Here is a 16132-nt window from a genome sequence, read left to right as displayed (position 1 = left end):
TTTTCTTTCTGTGTGGAGCTTGTTTCCCTGTTTCTTTGTGGAGTTTTCTCTGGGTACTCCAGTTTTCCTCCGATAATCTAAATGTACATGGTTGGTTCATTGGTGATGAAAACTGTCTAAGCAATATTATGTGCATAACAGCAATTGTCTCTATATTAGGGCTGCCAGATCAAATGTCACTATTCAAATATAATTAAAATTAATTTATAACAGGACTTATTCAAAGCAAAAGTTTTCATTCAGTGGTCAAAAAATAAGATGGGTCCAGCTGGAGACCTCCGCAGTTCCATGGTTCAGGATCTTCACTGAACAGCCAGTTGGACTGCATGTTTATGTGTGCTCATCAAACCCTTGCACAACCCTAATCTTAACCATAGTGTAAATATGTGCATTGCGTAACGTCACATGACATATAATGCAAAGCGACAATCTCCTCAATGGAGTGGAATTCTGGTGGTCCTTAACAAGACTCCTGGGGTGGTGCAGCATGGAGAGAGAGGGGGCAGCATGAGGGGGGAGCAAAGAATGGTTTTGTTTTACGCACACAAATTGACATTGAGTTACTCCAGATGTTCTGAACAAAGCTGCAGTATTTTACTGATATGTTTTTGCACTTCACTTCACCGATCAGCCTTTTCATAATTTTGAATAGTTAGTTAGCTTCTTATCTTTATTAGTAAAACTTACAGCCAGACCCCTGCACAAGTCCCAGTCATCTTAAGCATTAAGGCACTGTCTGTTGTTTACTGCAAAGACCTTTTTATTGAAGCAAATGGAAAAAAATAAATAATAAATAATTCTATCCATGTCCCAATTTTAGTCTATGTCTTACATGGCTGCTGGCTTGACAGATAATGCCTAAAACAATGAGGTATAATTTAAAATATTCAGGCTACCTTTATTAAAATATTACTGCATCTATAAATGAGAAAAAATTAGGCAGACTGTGCAGACCGTGACTTGATACTGTGACAGCCTTGTTTTTCTGAGTGAGTTCACAGGTGCTGACTGGCTTTTTATTCTGAATACTGTGCTATTAATGGTACCCTGTTGCTGCCTGTTGGACACCTCCAAAATAATAAAGCCAAGTCTGCCTTCGACCTGCCTAACTCTTGCCTGCTCTTTTATTTCACTTACTATTCTCACACTGTCACTGTCCTACTAATTGACTTGTACTCCTCCTGATCTTAAACTATACTGCCCGTGTCTGTTTGACAGCAAGACACGTCACAATACGTTTGCACTATGGCACTCCAGCTGAGCGTTGTAAGCAAAAACCCTGCCATAATGTCATGAGCACTTCATATTTGCAGATGTATGAGTAAAGAAAAGTAAAAATATTAATAACATAGTGAAACAGACTAATACCACAATAAAGCTGTGACCCTAACTGCAGAGCCACTGTTCCAGCCTTCTTTATTATTGCCATCCCAATTATGCTTGCACTGTTCTGTTATTTTTCTTTATACCAACCAAATTTTTCATACAATTGGCACTTCAGATGAAATAAATTCCATGTTTCCATCTATCATTACATTGGAGGAACCATCGCCTTTTCCAGCAGCACCAGGGAAAGACAAGAACCTGGGTATGTGAGGCAGCAGCATTAGCCACTGTGCTACACATAAACATTCAGATGTGTACAAACATTCATAAACATATTCAAAGTACAAGAAATAGAACACAGATAAAACTAAAATCCCTCAACAATACTTATATTGTTAAGAAAGCTCTATTGCACCTTCAGGTGTTGAGAAGAATAGCAAATTGCATCTTCATATTTCTTCTCATATCCACACTAATCTAATCTAAATTCTACACATTTACAGTGGGCGGCATACTGACTACAATAGCTGTGTCACAGTTCAGTATGACAACCGCACCATGGCAGATCACAAAGCCCTAGAACAAACTGTTAAAAGAATGCAATTCATCACTGGAGCCATGACTCCATTCATACAATATATTTATAATAAGACATACTTGAAGAAGGCCTTGATCAATAGTGAGAGACTCCACATAACACAATAGCATAATGTTTCATCACTGATAACCAGCTAGTGATATTGTTGCATTCGGTCCAATACCACCAGATGTACAAAGAGTTTTTACCTACAGATCCATTAAATGACCCTGACCAAAACCTGTGACCAAGACACCATTAAGCACCAACACTATCAATCAGTTTGCACTAGCAATTAATTTCTTATTGTCTTAATAATAATAATTCAATACATTTATATAGCATTTTTCTCAGTACTCAAAGAGCTATCCACATAGGGAGGAACCAGGAAGCGAACCCACCTGTGAGGATTATTATTACTTGATCTTTCTGATACATATTGTGTGTTTATATCTGATATATATGATAGTGTCTATTCAGTGCATTTCTACTGCTTTAGTAATGGAGGTTAACCTGCTTACATAAAATACAGTTCGATGTAGATGGATCTACATTGGAGTATTAATGTGAAATAGACACAAATACACAAAAGAAGATCAAAGAAAAAGTAACAGATTATGTTGAATGTCTGCAGGTATAAAAAGCTCTTTAGTCGAGAACCAATAAAGCACCTAGCTGTGGATAATAAAAACTGATCAGAAGGTTGGAATGTATGGTTACTGGCTGGTGTGTTGCATACATTTTTACAAATCAGTCTTAATGACTTTATTACCTTGGTGTTAAAAAGGAGGCAATAAATCTATTTATCTAAGAAGATATTGTACTAATATGGGTTGCCATATAATGTGTAAACCTCTTTAAATAACAAAACTCATTAGAATGGAATATTTTGTAACTTATCTACACTTTGGTGCCTTTACTTAAAGAAAGGCAAGTGCTAATAACTCACTTATTGCCTTAAAACTCTTCTTTGTGTGTGCTCTAGTGTTCACAATAGGGAGGTTTCTTATTTTTCCTATAGATAACCTATCATTCTAGCAATAACCAACGGTTATTTCTGAATTTTCTTGAAGTAACACTTTATGACACAGGCAACTGCAGAGCATACCACTCAAATTTGAATTACTTTTTAAAGGGACACCGAATGATTGATCATGAGAATGCAATGGCCATGTGGAAAAATAATTAAAGCAAAGCCACTGTGCGGAACTTATTAAAAACACAATTTTGATTAAACTATGATTTCATGCAAACTTCTTTTATGGGAGAAATCCACTGAATGTTGGAAAATGTTGCTTTTTTTTTTTTTAAATAAACTGCCAGTTAGAGTAGATCCCTAAAGTAGTTCACTGCCAAATGCTCTGCAATAACTCTTGCTTAGTGTTTCCCAAACTCTGCCCTGAAATACCACTATGCCTTCTGGTTTTCATTTCCAAATATTTTTTAATCAGTGGCCAAATCCTGCCTGTAGCTTGACTTCCACTTTAATTGTACATGTTGTTATTTTGCTGTTTTTACATTAAACGTGCCAATAGAGAAATTCCCCAACTAAGTTTCATTTACTTTTCCATAGAATACAGCAAAGATTTTTGTGTTTTATTTATAGGAATGGAATAATTTTCCTAAACTTATTTATTAAGTTTTTAATCCTATATGTCTTTCATACCGTCTGTTATTAAAGTTGCCTCTTGACAATAAGCATACAGATGTAACTAGAAGCATTGAAACAGCTCCACTTTATGACACATTGTTATTTTTACTGATGCCTATTATCTCTTCATTTTTATTTTTAAAGGAAAATATTTAAAAGCTGTCCCATGAACAAATTAGGAAGTTTTTCTTTACACAAAGAACGATAGATACTTGGAATAAGCTACCAAGTAGTGCAGTAGACAGACTTTAGGGCCTTTCAAAACTTGACTTGATGTTTTTTTGGAAGAAATAAGTGGATAGGACTGGCAAGCTTTGTTGGGTTGAATGGCCTGTTCTCGTAGAGATTGTTCTAATGTTTAAGAAAAAACCTGCCATAGCACAAATACTCACTTTAATCCATTAATTTATCTATTACTGAATCTGCTTAATCCATCTCAGAGTCATGGGTGAAATAACTTGTCCTACTATCATTATATGAAAGGCAAGAACCAACCCCACATGTAAACCCAGTTCACTGCTGGGCACAGACTTGCAGAGTAACACCAAGGCCAAATTAAACATGCCAATTAATCTAACAAGCATGTCTTTGAGATGTCGGAGGAAACCAAAACAAACAGAAAACCCATGTTGATATAAATAAGAATGTCTAAACTACCCACTGGGACCAGGGTGGGATTAAATCTCAGGATTCTGGAGCTTTAAAGTAGCAACACTAACCACCACATCATTGTATTACCTGCTTCTTTTGTATTCTTTTCATTAATTTTCTTCTAGTTATAAGAATTATTAGTTTTTGTTAAGATATGTTTCCCTTAATACATTAGTTGAGGTATCAGTGTTATATTCATTCAGCTAACAGTCTAGTACAAATATTAATCTGCACAACTTGCAACAATCTGCGGTGGTCCTTTTCATTAAGATCTATTTAAAAAGAAGCAAGAAGAAGGAAGGTTTTGCTTTTGGGTGGCATCCTGCACTGAAAATACACTTCATTTTTTTCTCTTTGCTGAAGACAGATTCAGATCGCTTACACTGATGTGAAAATACAATAAAAGTAAAGTACATGATTATGCACTATTTCCATGCATAAGCACACACAATAGTCAATATAGCAATGGCACTGTTATGCCTGAGCAGCAATACAGAGTTATTTTTCTTGATAACAATCGAGCTTGCACATCAAGTGTCCATTACTTGCCACATTCATACTCATTTAAAAGTCTTTAGTTTAGCTAATTCTTCCATTAAATTACAGATTGGATTCAGAAAGTATTCAGACTTTCTGAGCACTTTATTGTGTTGTAGATGTACTTTTAAATGGATAAATTTAACCATTTCTGCTGATTACTGTACACTCATAATGGCAATATGACACACAGAATGATAAAGTGAAACAATGTTTTCAGAAAGGAATGCAAATAAATTAAAAAACAAAACCGACATTTCTCATTCATGTACAGTAACTAGAAGTCTGTTTTCCAGCAACTATAGCTTTGAGTATTCTTGGGTAAGTCTCTACAAACGTTGCACACCTGGATTTGGACAGTTTATCCCATTTTGCTCGGCAGACCCTCTTAAACTCTGTTAGATTGAATAGGAAGTGTGCGTAAACTCTCCAAAGATAGTCAGACATTTGTCCTAAAGCTACTCCAGTATTGTCAAGGCCATATCCTTCTTGTCACTGTTGTGCTGAAAGAATGGTGAATCGCCACCCCATCTGAGGTTATGCGCATTCTAGAGCAGATTTACAGTAAGCACCTCTGTGCATTCGGATGCATTCATCCTTTCTTCAATTCTAAGCAGTTTCTATGTCACTGCTGCCAAGAAAGACCCCACAGCATGATGCTGCCACAATCATGCTTCACCATAGGGATGGTAATAGGCAGGTGATGATCAGTACCAGTTCTTCGCCAAACATAGTACTTGCAGTTAGTGAAATTGCAAAGAAAGCCAAAGAGTTAGTTAGTACAGTTTTCCTACACCATCAAAGATACTTGGAAAGTGGAGAAAACTCTGATAGGAAAAGGTCTGGCAAACCCAAGACACAGCAAAATTAGAAAACAAGTTTCTGTGAGTCAACAGCTTGCGTGATAGATGCTTTTTTTATTTTTGGTTTATTGTATTTCACCAACTACTTTATACCTTTTTAAGCAAACAGTTTAATGCAAATGATGTGGGACTATGTGAAGGAAAAAGTGTTATCAAGTGAAACCACCCAGTGACTGGGCCACCAGATGGCATCAACAAAATCCTAATCCTCTCTGATTGACTCTTTGACAAGCTGTTTTAGTTTCTTATCTCAGTAGTACTGCAGTGTTAATCTTCTGGCTTCTTGTGTGAATAAGACACTGATACCAGAAAGCATGGAGTTATTGTCTCACCCTTCTGTAAATGAGAAGTTAATCATTCTTTGGGAAAATGCTTCCTAACAAACATAGTAAACAAGACATAAAGAAAAGCAGAAAGGAATGTGTATATTCTTGATAGTCACCAGACCAGAAGACCTTTGCTTCTCAAAGCTGCTGATTGTGGGCAGCTAGGGAATGTGCAACACAAGGTTAGGATACTCCACTTGACCTAATGTTGCCACATGTAATTAATCCCATTCCAAATGCCTTAACCTCTTGGTGCACAAGTCTGTTCTAGCTGACCTTCTTAAAACAATACAAAAGACTGAGTGTAGGAGAAACAGGAATGTCCCCTGAAACTGAGCAATTTAAAATGTCTACATGCATCTGCTATCGATTATTAAGTTTTGATACCTGCAAGCAAAACAAGAAGGCAAGAAAATAAAACTATACTCTAATATTTATGACTGACAACAGGTTACAGTATACTAAAATCTATATCAGTAAAAATAGGTGACCTTCAAACACAGTAGATTGGTGCTGCTCAAAACTTTTGTAACATTGAATATCCTTAGGAATCAAAGCTTTAAAGCACCCGTTTCGGTCATCACATATGCAGAGGTGGCCCTGTCCAAGACTTTTATATATCGTTGTGCTCATTGAGGCTTCAGATCCAAGTTAATAAAACACCACTTACCCACTGATTTCAAAAACTGCATTCCATTGTTCTTTTGGTGGCAGTACTCAGCAGTCTGCTTCTTTATAATTATGCCAAAAATCTGTGTGTATGGCACAACTTTTCTTATGATTTCTACACTATGTTGCTAAAATGGGACTTTTTTGCATAATTCATATTTAAAACAATACTGATCAGAAAAGGAGATAAATGAGAAGATGACCCATGGCTAATTAATGAAGAACAAATCCAAAAAAAGTTAGAATTCCATCTTGCAGTAATTGCTCTACATCAGTCCTGTCCTACTATCATATAACAATATACTGAAGTCTAAAAAATGTATGTTAAAAGCAAAAACTATGAGACATACTGCCCCACACACAGCCATGTTGGATAGTGTAGCTTCAGATAATAATCTGTAAATGAGCATGGGGAATTTCTGAAATTCTAGAGCTTTCTTTAGATTTTATGATCCATTTTACTGCACCCAAGAATATATATATATATAAAATCCACTTGCATGCAGAACAGCAGAAGAATGCATAGAATAAAATAAAGCCTCAAGGGGAGTCAAAAACATGAAAAATGTAACACTGCATTACATCAGTGCAACTCTTTTTATAAACTCAGTGTCTGTGTTACTTGAAACTTAGCTGTTCATTTTTATAACTGATAACTCATGAAAGGACTGTATGTTAGACTTTTTAACAGAAATTTGCATGCTTAGGTTTCACAAATGCCATAAATGCATTAAAATATCTAGGATGAATGAACTTTTCAGGCTTTACTGACAATAAGGTTTACATAATTCTGTGTTGGAGTATTGAAATGTTTTGAAATGCACAGAAATGCCACAAAATTGATTGTATTTTGGACTTGAGAAGAAAAGCACATTATTTAGGACCACATAGGATAAAAGGTAAACAAGAATGTAAAGCAATAGGGCCCCCTGTCTGCCACAGGCTGTAAATGTGAAGCTGTAAAATCTCCTATTTAAACAAGAAATTATACAAAATCTCCGAGGCTTTATTTAAACTGTCATTCACAATGAAGTATTTCAAAGGTGTGCATATGTTACTGGGAATTATATTAAAAGATCATAAAACAATTTTAAGATTTAAAATCTGGGTAGTAGGTAATTTCAGGCACCTTAACTTGGTAATATGAGCTTATCATTGGCAACATGGGACTGAGTTCCTGAAAGTAAGATTCATATGTGCACATAATCTGGAGTGTCATCTGATTCATATGTCTCTTTTGCCTAAGACACCCTAAACTTTACTTTTTAATGCCCTAAATTATAAAACCACCACACTGTAGATTACCACTTACACTGTCCATCACCGGCCGGACAGGTTGCAACCTTCAGTACCCTAAATTAGATTAAGCAGTTCTGAGAATAAAGTGTTCAAACAGGTTAGGTTACTAATGGGAAGATCTGTTCATGAAAATACATTTTTTGAAGATGCTGTAAATTTATAGTCACTATGCTGGTACGATTGGTTGCAGTCATCTAGGAGCTGTATCAGATTGGAGTGTTCCTATTATATACAATACATAATCTATATATATAATTCACTAAGGCAAGACAACCATGGAAAGCACGCCGGAAGGAGCGTGGATTCACTAAGCCGCCGACAAGTGAGACACCTATGGCGCACGCAGGAAGGAGCCACGCCCACCAACTCCAAGACCATTGGATACGACGACAACTCACAAATCCACGGCCACCAACTCGGACGCGACGACACAGAAAAACCGGCGTCATTTATATTCGTCTGTCGTAGAGGTCACATGCAGCTCCGACCCACGTTGACTGTTAATAGAGGCATGTTTCTCGTGGAGGTGAATCGCCATATGCGGCGTGTAAAACTGTTTGCGAGGGGTATCCCATGGGATCCTTAAAACGTTCCTTTACAACTGAGGTTAAAACACAATGAAGTGAGCAGTCTTTAAAAAACGAGTTTTCGGTTACGACGCACGCGACGCGTGCACTATAGCAAACTGTTTTACACGCTACATACAGCAATTCGCATCCGCGACAAACATGCGTCTTCTTAGATACTCCTGCACTTTGTACACACCCCCCTCCCACCATGGTCGGGTGTCTTGGTGGATTATATATAGAAAGGCAGCCAAAACCGCACAGAGCAATGAAAAGTCTGCGTGAGTCACAGCTGCATCTGGACTGTACAAAGACGACAACGATTCGAGTGACGAGTTAGAGGTGGGCACATGAGCAGGAACTGCACACTGGACGAGAAATCAGCAGACTAGCATGACGGAGGGAGCGGAGTGGATGTCCTTCTTCTCTCCTCCCGTTCCACCCTGAGCGCTGCATGGACAATTGTGTGTTGGTTCGTTCCGTGCATTGGTTAAAAACCAATGAAGGAAGCAGTCTTTAAAAACCAATAAGCCCTGTGCCTCTGTTTCATTACCGTCTCACCTGCTTCACCAATGCAGGCCCGCAACAGGCGATCCGGCGTCATTCCCATGACCCACCGGGCAGCCAACCGGGTTACCAAAGTCTTTGGGTTCAGGGGGGAGTATGGTTACAAAGCTGAAACTTTAAAGGAATTGACGGAAGGGCACCACCAGGTGTGGAGCCTTTCGCTTCATTTGACTCAACACAGGAAACCTCACCCGGCTCAGACACGGACAGGATTGACAGATTGATAGCTCTTTCTCGATTCTGTGGGTGGTAGTGCATGGCAGTTCTTAGTTGGTGGAGCGATTTGGCTGGTTATTTCCGAAAACGAACGAGACTCCCGCCTGTTAAATAGTTACACGACCCAACAGCTGTCGGCGTTCAAATTCTTAGAGGGACAAGTGGCTTTCAGCCACGTGAGATTGAGCATTAACAGGTCTGTGATGCACTTGTATGTCCGGTACTGCACGCGCGCTACACTGCATGGATCAACGTGTGTCTACCCGGCATGGGTAAGCCGTTGAACCCCATTCGTGATGGAGACCGTGGCTTCCAATTGTTCCCCACGAACGAGAAATTCCCAGTGCGCGGGTCATACACTCGCACTGATTACGTCCCTGCCCTTTGTAAAGCCCCCCATGGTCGGGTGACTTGGTGGATTATATATAAAAAAAAAGCAGCCGGAACTGCAAAGAACAATGAAAAATCAACGTGGAAACCGACTGAGGCGGTGTAACAGTCAACGTGGCTCACAGGTGCGTGTGGACTGTACACAGACAAAAGCGACTCAGGTAGGGAGTTGGGGGCGGGCACATAAGCGGGCAGTGCGTACTGAACGAGCGTCGTTCAACCCCGTCCTTTGCTTTGGAAGGAGAAAGCGCGACAGCGCTCCTCCGGTTTTCAGTCACAGACAATTGTATGTTGGTTCATAGCGTGCATTGTTGCAATGTTACTTTTCTTGGTGGTTTATTAAATTACGGATTTTTCAAATGTTTATTTTTTCCTCTGTGCTTAAAAATCATTTAAAAAGCGGCCTGATTATGCGGCGTATGCTACGCCGCGGGTTGGCTAGTGTAATGTAAATTGTAAAGATGAAATACATTTTGTATTTATGCTTCTGCAGAACTCATTTTTTTACTCCCAAAGAAGTACTGCATCAGCTGTAGCAAGGACTTAATTACAGAGAAGATATGTAATATAAATACTTTCAGGGAAAGACGTCATTAAAAAATATTTTTTGTCGACTTCTGCCGATAATCATTTTTTAATACTAACCTATAATAACAATTAATGTACTGTACAATAAAACTTATGAAGCTAACAGTCTTGTACCGTGACTTAAGATGTAAAAGAATATTCCAACTGTGTTTTTCCTTCTTCCAAAGCCTTGACACCTTTCATATGTACAGTAAACTATGAAGGGAACAAAATAAAAAGCACATTTATGAACAGGGTCACAGCCCCTCAAGTAACACAAAAAACTATGGCACATAATTCACACATCTCTCAATGGAACTAGTCTGAAATACTTGACAGAAACCTTATTTCATCTGGACTGAAAGCGAAATGTTTGGAAAAACATACGTATTAATGGAAAAAAGTAAAAAAAAACTGAATAAAACAATAGCAAGGCATTAGTACAAAGCAAATCAAGTACCGTAGTTGTTTGCAGGATACCGCTTGCGAAGCTTCTCTGTTAGTTTAGACACTTTACTCCGGATTGGTTCATTCCTGCTCAAAAGGCCATTATCAGCCATGCCAAGATCAAGGTCACCAACTCCAGGAGGAACATCATCATCTTCCTGTTAAAACATGGGAAATTAACACGAAGAAAAGTAAAAACAGACAATTATCATTTATTTTCCCCTTGTGAATTGTCAAAATAATGTAAGACAAGTAAACACAAATCAGATTGAAATCTTAAGTAGAAATGCTGAACAATTCTGGCACTGTTAATTGTTACTGAAAAAAACGCAATCAATCTAGATTATCTAAGTGATCTGCTTTCACTTCTTAGGGGCATAGTGACAGCATATTTTCCTTCCTACCAAACTTTTAATAAGTAACTTAATCATTCATTCCATTATGTCTGTGTCTCATTAACTATAAATATTTAATATCTTTCTTAATTATACAAAAGAATTTGATTAAAAAATACATTGCAATACAAAATGGATCCACTACATTTTATCCACCCATCCATTATTAAACCAACTTAATCCAATTTAAATAGCCTAGGCCAGTAGTATCAGAACCTGCTGAACCTAACCTAAGCAAGAACCCAATCTGGACGAGGCACCACTTACATTTAATTTATTTAAACTGTACTTTTTATAATAAGGTTAATGCTAATTTATACTGAATCACAAATGGACACCAATTAAACAGGGTAGGTGGATCTAAATTATACTGCATGTTTTAAGTTTTTTTTTTAGTCAATTGACATAATCTATTAATGATTACTTCAGTGAAATTGGGCACAAACCCAGCAGAAAAACTGCAATAAGCTAAAACTCATGATCTCTCCCTCTGTAGGCATAATAATTAATAATAATAATAAACACATTTTATTTATATATCACCTTTCCCATTCTCTCACGCAAAAAGAAAAAATTAAATATAAAAAACATACACAAAATAAATATAATTCTAAACTAGAGAAAAGGATAGATGTGTATTTGTGATAAACAAGGAAAGAACAAGCCATTTGAACAAAAGATTGTAGTTTAGCAGTAATATGGGCAAGTAATTCCACTATAATGATTTCATTAAGTAGAAAAAAATGTTTTTATAATATAAAGTGCTATCAGTAGAGTCACTTTGATGATAAATTATGAATATAGCTACTAAATGTTCACACAATGCAATAACAGGTTGCTAGTCTCTAAAATGTATGCTGTGCTTTTATTTTAAACACACATTAACAATAACACTGCATTTTTTTCTAGAAGGCAAAAACGAACTTTTACAGAAAAGTTTACCCAGAACAAATGATTAATAATACAGAAGTGCACTGCTCTGCTTATCTCCTCTAGACATTCGGAAGTTTTCTGTCCATTCTTTTTGGCAAATACTGTTTTAGAGTGCTCAGGGGATTTTCATTTTAAAGCATGAACATTTTTGTGAATAAAAAAAATCCAGTACACTGTTTCCTGGCAAAGAAATAGGATATAGCAACAGTTATCAATATGCATAGATCTGTATTCCAACTATTAATTGTCTTTTTAAGCAAATCAGACCAACACTGTTGCTAACTTCTCAGAAGATAGCCAGTAAAAAACAAAGCTCCTCTCTAGAAAGTCTTCCGGTTTTAATCTGAACACCACATGGTTATTTAAATAGGCTAAAGGAAAGCAAGGTGGCATGGTGCTGCTGCCACATATAGCTTTAGAACACTGGGTCTGTATTATCTCTTGGTTACAGTGTCCAGGAAGTTTGCATCTTCTCACTGAATGTTTTTTATTGCCCCATATTCTCTAGTTTTCCTCACATATCTCTAAGACATGTTAGGTTCATTGATGACTAGTACAACATAATTACCACATTGGTAAGAATGATTGTGCCCTGCAATGGGCTAAGACCACATCCAAGGCTTATTACTGCTTAGCACCCAGTGATGTTGAGATCTTCAGCTGAGTAAGTACAGTAGGTGTGGATAATGAATGGGTGGAAGGAACAAACAAGCAAATAAACAAACAAGAGGAAAGGCAAAAGTTCAGCTCTAAAATTGACCATATGGATTAACAATAGTAACCATGAAAAAAATAATTCCCAAAACAAAATGAGTTGGTCTCTCATGAGTCAATAAACAATGACATTTTTTAAGAACAGAATTTGAAAAAAGAAATGTCATTTTTAAAAAACAGGATTTTTCTTCTCCTTTTTGAAAGCAGTTTGAGAAATACACTTAATTGCTGAAAATCCGCAATATGTGTATAGTGCGTACAAGTGTTGTAAATGTGTAAAGGTTTTGAGCAAGAATGAATTATAGAATTGCATTTACTATGTAAGGCATTTAACAAATAACAACTGTCTTACTGTTTTAAGTTTTGCAACTCTTTCACTAACAGTTGATCATATAATAAATGTCTGAAAGCTGGACTATGTTATCTGATCATAATGACAAATGAAAATAACTTCCATTTCCAAGAAATGAAGAAAATGTACTTTGTTTTGAAATCAAATACATTATTTGTGTAGTTTATGCAATTTCTCAGCTATCAAAAATTTTAAAAATTAGTTAAAAATTATGACCAAATGCAAAAGTCACAGCATAAACAGGATTAAAAACAATTGAAGTAAACATATACTTAGAGCCAAGTACATTAGTGTCCTTGACCAGATGTTAGGATTAAATGAACACACAGGGCTTCCGATGTAATTAATTTTTGTGAAAGTAAGTGTTCAATTAGGGACTTTATGGGGTTTTGCTGAAGGAAATGTTAATAAAATTCAGACTGATTTTTTGATGTAACTCCTCAAGATTATATTAGTATACTATAAGGAAACAATGTAATATTAGCTTCTAAAATGATTAGAGCTTTTGCCTGGTTTTGCCCTCGCAATGACTGTGAGAAATTTCACACTGACTTCAAGCAAATCTTCATCCAAACTGGAAGCACATCTGACAGGTCAATGGAAAAGAATAAATGGATGCTGAAAGCAGTGTTACAGCAGAATGTCAAAATCACTCTTCTTGGAATCAGTAGTTATGTCTAATACAGTAAACTCTTTGTTGAGACTTTATAATCCAGATTTTCTTCCATAATTAGACCCAGTTAAAATCTGGTGTTAATATACATAATCAGTCCTTGATTCTTTGTCATCATTTTGTTGTGCACTGAAATTTTTTGGAATAGTTCACACAATTGAGTTCACAACAATATTTACAAATAGGATAAGTATCTAGGATATTTCAGTTTTTAGCATTATTCTTTCATTGTTATCCCAATGCTAATTGCTATTCGCCTCAATTTTGCAAAATATCATTGAGGTTTGAAGGTTTCCATAGTACTGCTATGTTTGCCCTTCTTGGAAATTTATTGCAAGTGCTTTTGGTTTTCTGTGTTAAAGGGGAAAAACTGTACAATATGTTAATGGCACTAACTTTTAGAAAGTTTTGATCTATGAAACCTTGACTTTTTAAACAACAGTTGGTATCAGGTCAGGTTGGACAGCATGCACTAGTACAGCGCGTTCCCACACCCACCACATGACGAAATAGCTCAGGATCCTGGATGGCGACTCGGGTAGACATTCGGTCCTGTCCTACCCTCAAGAAAGGAGTTACGTGGGCATCCCCTTGGGCTGGTTCAGCCACTCAGGTCCTTAACAGTGAGGATCCTGCAAGCCAGAATACCCTCGGGGAATCACGCCACATGGCCGTAGTGCCATAACTGATTCTCCCTCACAATGCAGATAATGTGCATCATTCAGTACTCTATGAATAAACGCTCATTCGATACAGAGTCAAACCAGCGAACCTAAGGATTCTCCAAAGAGACAAAGTGCCAAAGGAGTCCAGTCTTCGTCTCAGGTCACTGGATGGTGTCCATTTCTCGCAACCATACAGGAACTCTAGGACTCCAGGACTCTAAAGAACTGGACCTTCGTTCTTTTGCATAGATATCGGCAGCGCCATACACACCTTTCCAGCAACTTCATGACCCCCATGCTCTTCCAGTCCGTCTACTGACTTCATAGGAAGAGTCACCAGAAACATGAATGTCGCTGCCAAGGTAAGTACCGTATATACTCATGTATAAGTCGGGTCTTGAAACCCGAAGAATCGAACATAAAATCAGACCCCAACTTATAAACCAATTCAAAAATTCTAAACTGAAACTGACACATCGAATTTTGTTGCAGCAGCACAGTTACCAATTTCTTTCGCTACTTCAATGAAATTTTATTTAAAACCAGCTTCATATTTGCTTCTGATCGAATGCTCCATCGTAGATACTTAGACTCATCGCTCAGTCACTCGAGAGCCCCGATCAGAGCCTCCATTGACTTCACAAACATCATAGCATCGTCAGCAAAGTCAAGATCAGTAAATCTCTCTACACCAACAGATGCCCCAAAGTCACTGGACCCCATGACCCTGCCCAACACCGAGTCCATGAAAGCATTGAACAAAGTAGGAGCAAGAACACCTGACGAACCCCATAATCAACTGGGAAAAATACAGAGGTTCTGCGCTCTCAATACCAGTGTACAGGTCGACCATGACATCTAGCAACTTTGAGGGGATCCCACAAAGTCTCAGCATGTCTCACAGGGCAGCTAGATCAACTGAGTGAACCGCTTTACAAAAATCTACAAAGGCTGCAAAGAAACTTGTGTTTGCGCTCCAAGAGAACCCTCAATGCCCGGATGTGGTAGACTTCTTCGGCATAAAGCTAGACTGCTTTGGTTTTCTGGTGGGTCAGTGTGTGATCACAGATCCTATTAAGGGTGACCCTAGCAAGGACTATACAGTGTTAACCCCCTGTAGCTACCACAATGCAGGCAATCACCCTTCCCGATAGGGATAAGCCCCATTTTCCAATCAGTTGGGATGACGCCTTTCTCCCAAATGGAAGCAAAAATTCCTTGTAATGCCAGGAGGACAGCCTTATCACCAGCCTGGAGAAGTTCAACAGTTGGTATACAGCCCATACAAATGCAAACACTTCTGTCAAGTTTGCTTGACTTGACTTCCTCTTGCGTAAATTTTTGCATGCAGTAGCTCACATCCTGCAGTAAACACTGTACACAACATTCCAGATAAGGCTTCACTAGTGAATTTACATCTTAAATTTAATCTCCTTAGACATGCTGTTTAATCCACCATCCCTTTAGACTTCCTCTAATGATTTTTGAATATTATCTGGACGTTTGACTATTACACTATGTTTTTCTAATTCTTTCTTAAAAGGTGCAATTATAACTAATATTTTACTTTGTATGTGTAAAACAATACCTTTACTTACCGTAGATCCCGTTATATAAGCCGAGAATTTCGTCCTAGATTTTTGGCTTGGAGTTTGGGGGTCGGTTTATACAACAAGTATCGTTTCAGATTCAAGATTTCCAGTGCAATGTCGGTTTTGCCGATGAATACGGAAGTAAATAATGACGAA

At 37.6% G+C, this 16132-nt stretch overlaps 1 protein-coding gene across 4 annotated transcripts in view; it reads right to left on the bottom strand.

The window, feature by feature from the left end:
- Window positions 1-16132, bottom strand: part of zfyve27 (zinc finger, FYVE domain containing 27) — a 156859-nt gene that overhangs the window by 23861 nt on the left and 116866 nt on the right. For 2 of the 4 annotated variants that reach the window (XM_039774425.1, XM_039774434.1), the window contains 2 exons: window positions 10666-10810; window positions 10341-10421 (listed from right to left, as the gene is read on the bottom strand). In XM_039774425.1, the coding sequence (XP_039630359.1) occupies window positions 10341-10421; window positions 10666-10810 (226 nt within the window). The remainder of the gene's footprint in view (window positions 1-10340; window positions 10422-10665; window positions 10811-16132) is intronic. The other 2 variants (XM_039774445.1, XM_039774454.1) reach the window with 1 other exon arrangement.

This window comes from Polypterus senegalus, chromosome 1 (genome assembly GCF_016835505.1).
Source record: "Polypterus senegalus isolate Bchr_013 chromosome 1, ASM1683550v1, whole genome shotgun sequence".
In the NCBI taxonomy this organism is placed as follows: domain Eukaryota; kingdom Metazoa; phylum Chordata; class Cladistia; order Polypteriformes; family Polypteridae; genus Polypterus; species Polypterus senegalus.
This window is presented reverse-complemented; position numbering and strand designations above follow the sequence as displayed.